At 33.3% G+C, this 8,114-nt stretch overlaps 1 protein-coding gene across 1 annotated transcript; it reads right to left on the bottom strand.

Annotated features, from left to right (window-relative positions):
* Positions 1-1,193: 1,193 nt before the first annotated feature.
* Positions 1,194-6,238, bottom strand: LOC132171965 (zinc transporter 5-like). Its single transcript, XM_059583385.1, has 3 exons — positions 5,491-6,238; positions 4,431-4,580; positions 1,194-1,571 (listed from the first exon to the last, which is right to left on the bottom strand). Exons 1-3 carry the CDS (start codon positions 6,070-6,072, stop codon positions 1,260-1,262), a joined length of 1,044 nt encoding a protein of 347 aa, XP_059439368.1. The 5' UTR covers positions 6,073-6,238; the 3' UTR covers positions 1,194-1,259.
* Positions 6,239-8,114: the final 1,876 nt, after the last annotated feature.

Genomic DNA, 8,114 nt, shown 5'->3' with positions numbered 1-8,114 from the left:
CTACTAGTTAAAAACAAAAAGGGGGACAGAAAAATTGCCGTTTTGCTCATGGTAAAGGATGATTCATCAGCTCTATTCTTGCACACTACAATAATTTTTTTTAAAATTTTTATGAATAATATATATATTTTTTCTTTTTCGAAAAAACTTGGCCCACCTACGAAAAAAAAGACTTGAATTTCATAGTGGATCCTTGATTAACGTACAGCAACGCCACCAGTAAATAGGAGGCCCATAGGCCAGAGGACCGGAGCCCAAAAGGATTCATCATTATATTTCCTCAAAAGAAATATAAAAAATGATATATGTGATAAGAATGGCCTTACATTATATTCATGCGTGGCAAGCCAAAGCCCAAGCCTCAACCAATCGTAGTAGCCTAATGATTTTATCATTTAATCATTTAATTAATGTTTTAACACTTATCCTTACATGGGAGAATGATCCTCTTCATTTCAAATGATATTGAGAGGATCAAGTTAGTGTAAAACAAGAGGTAATATTGTCTTAACATTAAAGTTGAAGGACAATATTTACAATAGTATCCCTCATTTTACACTAAATGGATACTCTACGTTTCAAATGAAATGGAGATGATCCTATTCCCTTTATGCGTGGACTTAAAATCTCTCTTAATAATTGTAGCTTAACACGTAAAATATTTAATTGAAGAAAAATGCTACATGTAATGTGTATATTTCACATCATTAGAGATTTTCACTCTTACATCAGAGGGTAAGCACTTAAAAGCACACCTAGGATTTTTTTTTTTTTTTTGACAAGTCCGCACAAGGAAGGATGGAGATTCGAATTTGTGACTTCCAGTTCATGAGGTGTGATCCTCAATTGATTGAGCTACCCATTGGGGTCACATGTAGAATTTTGTTGAATTGAAATGGAAAGTGATCAATGATGTAGACAATGTTCAAATTAAAGATCTTTGTTCTGATACTATATTAAATTATTACTTATTCCAAAAATTTAGGGTAATAGAAAATAAATAATTTAATAATTTAATTTGTATTCTAACACACACATATATATAAGATTGAAGAGATGGAAAGTCTTTAGAAATGGAAAAGGAAACATACCTAATTTCAGACATAGAGATGTATCCTACATCCCCCTAATCTATACGACTTGTAAATAGGTCCAAAAGAGTAAAAAACATCTTGATTCAGAATCTTTGGTTCCATTATTACTATTGACACAAACACACACAAAAAAAAAAAAAAAAAAAAAAAAACCCCTTAGAACTGTTAAGATTCTCCCCATCTGGCCAAGAGTGACATAAAACAAGCCCCAAGTAGAAGTGCAAAATTAGCTCCAAGTTGGAGCCTAAAATTGCTTAGCATTTTAGGATTCATGAAGTCAGCAGCAAGAAGATCAACAAGTGCCATGTAAATCAGAATTCCAGCAGATGCTGCTAAGAGAGAGCCTTGAACAATGAGTGCTGTTGGGCTATTCTTGTTGTAAATGTTTGATATTCCTATGCCAACAGCTACCCCTGTTGGGGTGGTAAGGGAGAAGAACACTACCATAATTGTGACAGTTTGACAATTAAATTTCGCCTGCAAAATATAAAAATGCCTCCATTGATTTGAAATTTTGAATGCATGGTCAAGCAAAGTTCGATTTTGATTTCAATTTAGAAAGAATATGTGTTAGAATATAAATTAAATGATTAATTTATATTCCTATAAGTTTAAGCTTTTAAGATAAGTGGTGATTTAACATGGTATCATAGCAGAACTCCTGAGATCAAACCTAACTCTATGGAGTTGGTGTGGGCAATTAATTGAAGATAGCAAAGTCATCCTGAATAGCCTACAAAGTTGGATAGTCGGGCATGTGGGGAGGAAGGCAAACGAAGTGGCCCATTGCGTAGTGAAACTCTAACCGTAACGGCCTTAGCGATTATTAAATTTCACTAACCGCAACTGTAACCGTCTAGCAGTTAACCACCGGTTAGCGGTTAGTAAAACAAGTAATTGCCTACTATAACCGCTTTTTCAAAATTGGGATTTTTAATTTTATTATTATTTTTTTTTATCATTGTAGCATTTTTTATCCTCATTTGTTTTTTGTATTTTTAGTATCTTATTGGGCCAAATTGCTATAAAGAGAGCCCATATTGAAAAATCAAAAATATTTTACCCTAAATTTACATTTACTTATACTTTAAAAAAAAATTCCTTAAATATTAAATCATAACCTGTTAACTTTTTAAAAGAAAAACACAACATATAAAACAAACGTTCAACACAAAATATAAAAAAAAAGTTCAACACAACATATAAAAAAAGTTCAAATAAAACATTAAATGATACAAATAAAACATTAACTTCATCAATCCTTGTACATAACATACTCTCATTTGGTCCTCTAGCAAATCCCGTGGATAAACTCCTAAGTCCTAAATTCATAATGATCTAATGGTCATATATATACTCATACTTAAATTATATGATCATATTAACTCACAAATCACAAATCACAAATCACAAATCATATTAATATAATAAAATTATCTTAGATCTAAGAATCTAAGATAGTGTCATTAGGGGTGGGCAAAAACCCGCCCAACCCGCAAACCCGCCCCGCCCCGCCCGGGTTTCATGTGTTTTTTTGCGGGTTCGGGTAGAATTCTTTCAACCCATGCGGGGCGGGGCGGGTCGGGTTTCGGGTTTTAAATATTTTTCAGGCGGGTACCCGCCCCGACCCGCTGCATAAGTATAAAAAGAAAAAAACCCTAACCCTACTCCATTAAGCGTCTCTCTCTTTTTCTTCTGCCGCCTCCCCCTTTTCTCTCCCTCTCAGTCTCTCGTCTCCCTTGCTCTCTCTCTGCCTCTCAAGCTTCTCTCTCTAGCCTATGTCGCCGCTTCACCTCCTTAGATCACCGTTGCTGCGCCGCTCCCACCTCCATAAACCACGATCTTGTAGATCTAAGTTTTTTTTTCTCTCTCTCCACGATCTTGTAGATCCACGATCTTTGGTTTTCTTTTTCGTTCTTTGGTTTTCTGCAAGGTTGTGTATGTTTGTTTGTTTCTCGGGGTTTTGTGTTTATAGGTTTGAATCGTTTGATGTACGTAATGTTTGTTTCTTGGCGTTCTGAGAGGATTGGACGAAAATGGAGGAGAAGAAAGAGGATCTGGAGAAGAACCCGCACAACCCGCCCCGATCCGCCCCGTCCCGCAATACCCGAACCCGCACAGGTGTTGCTGTCTGTGCTCGGGTGGCGGGTTGAAATTTTGAAACCCGCAGGGTGCGGGGCGGGTTGGGAAAAAGGCCGATACCCGCCCCGCCCTGACCCGTGCCCACCCCTAAGTGTCATATATGTTTTCTAAGTATAAAGTATCTAATAATGCTTTGATTCAATTGCGGCTATAAGTAACAGATTGTTTAATTTAATTGTGATTATCATTGTACATGAATAATATGAATCATATGATTAACTTGTAGACTTATGACTTATGAGTTATGTCATATATATATTATTTGTTATTATATAATCATATAATTTAATGATCAATTCATCATGTGATATAATCATATCAATTATAGTGATAATATATAAATTACTAAAATTAGAATGATAATACATTAATACTTCAATTGTAGTTATAAGTAACCTATTATTTAATCCAATGTCAATTACTTAATTTGATATTATACGAATCACATTATCATTGTACATTAATAATATGATTAACTTGAATAAAGTATTTGAATTATAATTGAATCATATGATTAAGTATTGATCTTATACGTTATATTATTCAATGTGCATAATTGCATATATGTATAATGTATAATTATAATTTATAACAGATATGGACTTATAAGTTGATAACATACATTGAAACTAAGTCTCTAGATACTTAATTGTTCATTGTTGTATTAGTATGAACTTGCAACTTATGACTTATGAGTATATATGTATAATTTGTTATTATATAATTAAATGATTTAATGATCAATTGATCTTGTGATATACTCATATAAATTATAGTGATAATATATTAATACTCAAATTGTAATTTAATTATCTAAAACAAAAATGTGATTTAATCATTAATGATCAATTGATTATGTTATATGTATAAATATTATTATAATTATAATTATAAAAATATATTATATAAAAAGCGGTTAGTAAACCAAATAATCGCTAACCGCTAGGCGGTTATAGCGGTTAGTGGTTAAATAACTGTCCGCATTGACATCCCTAAATGTACTTGTTTGGTTTGATTTTATAAAGACTCATTTAAAAAAAAAAAAAAAAAAAAACTATTGAATTAGTTATTGTTAGGAAAAAAAAAAGAAAGATAAATCTTAATTGGAACTACCACATTAACATTTTAAATTAATTATTGAATAAAAATGTAATTTATACTATTTCTCTATTTTAAAAGTTTTTTGAAGAGTACCTGAGAAATGCATCCGCCAAGTCCCATGCCTTCAAAAAACTGATGAAAACTCAATGCTGTGATGAGAGGCTTGATTGTCTTTGGACTTCCAGAAGCACCAAGCGATACCCCAATAATCACAGAATGAACCAGAATACCCAACTCCAAAATCTGTACAATATATATACATAGAGAGAGAGAGAGAGAGAGAGGAAGAAATTAGAGATGGGGATATCTATTGTGTTTTATGTGAGTTCGTATCTTGTTATAATTATCGGTGGTAATTTGTGTTTATGTGTTGGGTTTAAGAGTTATAAGACATATCGAAGCATATGTATAAGACTATCTAAGTTAACCATAATTTGATTAATTTAATTAAACGGGTCAGATCCTTTAACTCTAATTCGCTAATTTTGTGTTAGGCTTATGTCGGATTCACAGGTGGTTTAAAAAATTGTCAGCCCTTATATTGCATATCAGGTTTGAGTAATCTTATGGGTATAAGACTAAAAACTATATACATAGGTTAACCATAACTTGACCCATTTAATAAAATGGGTCAGACCCCAAACCTTAATCCTCTAATTTTATATTGAGTTTCTGTCAAATTTACAAATAGTGTTAAAAATTATTTACCAATATAAGAACTAGAAAGTGGTCTTGGCCCTCAGCCTAGTCATTATTTATTTTCCGGTTATTGCTGCCTATTATGAATGGTTGGGAATTAGAATAGACTTCAGCCCCCGGCTTCGTGATGAGATGTTGTGTCTAACCAATTATTGAGCTACTCTTTTAAGGATGATTATTCTGAGGGGTGCCATGAGAAATTTATTTGTGGAGAATTATAGTCCATTCAGCTAATTAAAACAGATATTCAATTAATTTATTTCTGATGGTCTTTAGAAAATTAGAGAGGCACCACTTGGTAAACAAGACAAGCCGGCTATATTATTTTATATACATAAAAAAAAAAAAAAAAAAAAAATTTTAAAAAAAAGTTTGCTTGTTCGGCTTGGTGGGACAGAGATGGAGAGGATAACTGGATAAGCTATCAGAAATGAAGACTGGGGACTTGACATACCTGAGAAATTATGCGCTGCCGGATAAGTTGAGGTGAATCCAATCTCTCCAACACAAATCCAGCACCATGATGATCAGCATGTTCATGATCACTTCCCTCATTTGCATCCAACGGCTGAGCTTTCCTCAGCTCAGACCTCTTCTGGTACCCTGTAGCAAATGCCTCCATCATCAGAGTCCCAATAGCCGACAACATTGCAACAAAGCCGGCAAACGGAAACTTCCCCCACGGATTTTGACTAAGGCATGGGCTCCTTAAACTCTCATAGGCATCAGGAAGTACGTGGATGAATCCTGTTGCCAAGATTACCCCTGCTGCGAAGGCCTTGATGAGGAAGTAAGCACCTTTCTCTGGGTGTAAAAATGGTATCTTCTTTATCAAAAATGGAAGGCAAACTCCTAGTGCACTTGCAAGGAGGATCGCAGCCATGCCAATTAGCTTATATTTGAGTGCATCGGATGTTTTTGGATCTTCTTCTTTGGATTCACATTTCCTCTTTGAAGAAACTGAAATGGGGCCAACGAGGAGAATGAGAGAAATGGTGGCTAAGAATTTGCTCGAGAGGCTTTGGAACTTGGTCATCTCTTCTGGATATTCCTAATAATTTAGCTGTTTCTTCAGAATATATTGATGCTCTTGTATAGATTGTGTTTGTATGAGAGAGAGAGAGAGAGAGAGAGAGAGAGAAACCATGTCTATGATACACAACCTCATAGCAAGATTCCATAAGTGTAGGGTTTGAAGGGAATTGGTGATAATGACTTTTGTTTTTGTTTTGGAAAAAATGTTTTGATGCAATATAAATAAAGATTGTTTTTGTGTTTTTAGAAGTACTTTGTATTTGGCTTGTTTGTTAATGTTTTTTATCTTTAGAAGAGAAAACAAAAGACTGGTAACAAGAATTTTACAAACCCAGAAAAGACAAGGGCTGACAAAAAATGAGATTTTAAACTAAATTACACAAAATGTATCATATGGGGGAGTCTATTTTTTTAAAATTGTGATTTGAAAATGTAAAAAATTTATGTTTTTAAATCACAAGCCAAAAGGTGTGTTTTTTAAAATACACATTTTTTTAAAAGCTAAACGATAATTTTACCAAATGTTTAACTACATTTTTAAAAATCGTATTTTTAAATTGCACGTTTTGAAAATGAATGCCAAGCATTGGTAGACCAAGATGAAAGCATCATAGATGTAAAATTATGTTCAGTTAATGAGAGACAACAAGATTAGAAGAGTAGGTTAACGAGAAAGGCTGGGGTCAATATTTTCTCTATATTTGACTCATCTCATCTTACAAATCAATTATTAGATTTGTAGACTTATATAAATTTCATATAAATTAATGATGAACCCCACAAATCTAATGATTGATCTATTGAATTTGTAGACAAATATGTATAAAATATGAAAAACTTATTGACCCATAACATTTCTCATAACTTTATTATATATTTTATTATGTATGCTTGCCTGCCAATCTGCCACATTCAGATTGGCATGCACCCACTAGCAATCAGGAGCAACTTACAAGAGCTTGTGATAAGTGATAACGTGGGGACGTTTTCTCCTCCATTGAGTTTTTGCAAGGATGCATGGTTCAACAATTATATATATATATATATATATATATATATATAACGAATAATCCACAATAATAAAAAAGAACATCTTGCGGTAATTATTTAATAAATTTATTTCACCGAATAATATCTTTTGAGGATTTGCTGTGTTTATCTTTTCGGTTAATTTCTTTGTGAAATTCTTACAGAAAGGGGGTAGTGTGGTTAAAATCTATGTATGTAAATTGTCTTTTTGCGCAGATGCATGAACCATCACATGAATTAAGCTCACAAGTTGGCTTGTCTAGCCTTGATGGTTTTGATTGTACAAGAAGATGCCAGAACAAAGAGGAGTTAAAAGATGACTCAAAGTGATCCGTTGGCAATTCAGTAGAGGTTACTCCGATACTTTAAGTCAATAGAAAATGTAGAAAAGTGACTGAGAAAACAAAAGCGTTTGGTTAAGATAAAATGATGATACTCTTCAACGATTGAACCCATATTTCTTTTATAGAGTATTTCTCACTCATAATTATTTAAGTGGAGAGAAGGTTTGGGGCTTAACAGAATTCAATTCTATGGCCCTCACTTCCTTAGCTCACGCCTCTGTCACTCTTTGGTTGTAATGAAATGACAATCGTCTAGGTGGCCGGGGATGAGATATTGTGGACCTACATGGTTATGGTGTATTTGTTATTGCGATTTTATAGACAAAAAAATGCAATTTTAAACTAAATCGCAAAAAATTGATAGTTTGGGGTTGTGTTTTTAAAAAATTTGAGATTTGAAAACACACAATTTTAAAGGTTAAACTGCGATTTTAAAGGCCAAATTACTGTTTTATCAAACGCTTAACTGTATTTTTAAACATCACATTTTCAAATTACACTTTAAAATTACAACCTCAAACAAACTCTTAATCCAGCCATCCTAACCGGTTAAGATTAGGTTGACTTAAATATTATAGGCTTGGCCAGCTAGACGTTAGTATTGCCACTAGGCTTGGCTCAAGGTAATGCCAAAAGTGGGTCGATTCAAAAACTATAAAAAGCCAGCTTA

The sequence above is a fragment of the Corylus avellana genome, chromosome ca2 (genome assembly GCF_901000735.1).
Source record: "Corylus avellana chromosome ca2, CavTom2PMs-1.0".
Taxonomy (NCBI): domain Eukaryota; kingdom Viridiplantae; phylum Streptophyta; class Magnoliopsida; order Fagales; family Betulaceae; genus Corylus; species Corylus avellana.
The sequence above is the reverse complement of the archived record's forward strand: the minus strand, read 5'-3'. Positions and strand labels throughout refer to the sequence as shown.

What these genes read in the sequence shown, in the direction of transcription:
- LOC132171965 (XM_059583385.1), bottom strand. Translation starts at nt 6,072, where the DNA reads ATGACCAAGTTCCAAAGCCTCTCGAGCAAATTCTTAGCCACCATTTCT. An exon ending in GGCAGCGCATAATTTCTCAG is followed by an intron (nt 4,581 to 5,490) that starts GTATGTCAAGTC and finishes TATATTGTACAG; the next exon opens with ATTTTGGAGTTGGGTATTCT. An exon ending in TTGGCGGATGCATTTCTCAG is followed by an intron (nt 1,572 to 4,430) that starts GTACTCTTCAAA and finishes TATATTTTGCAG; the next exon opens with GCGAAATTTAATTGTCAAAC.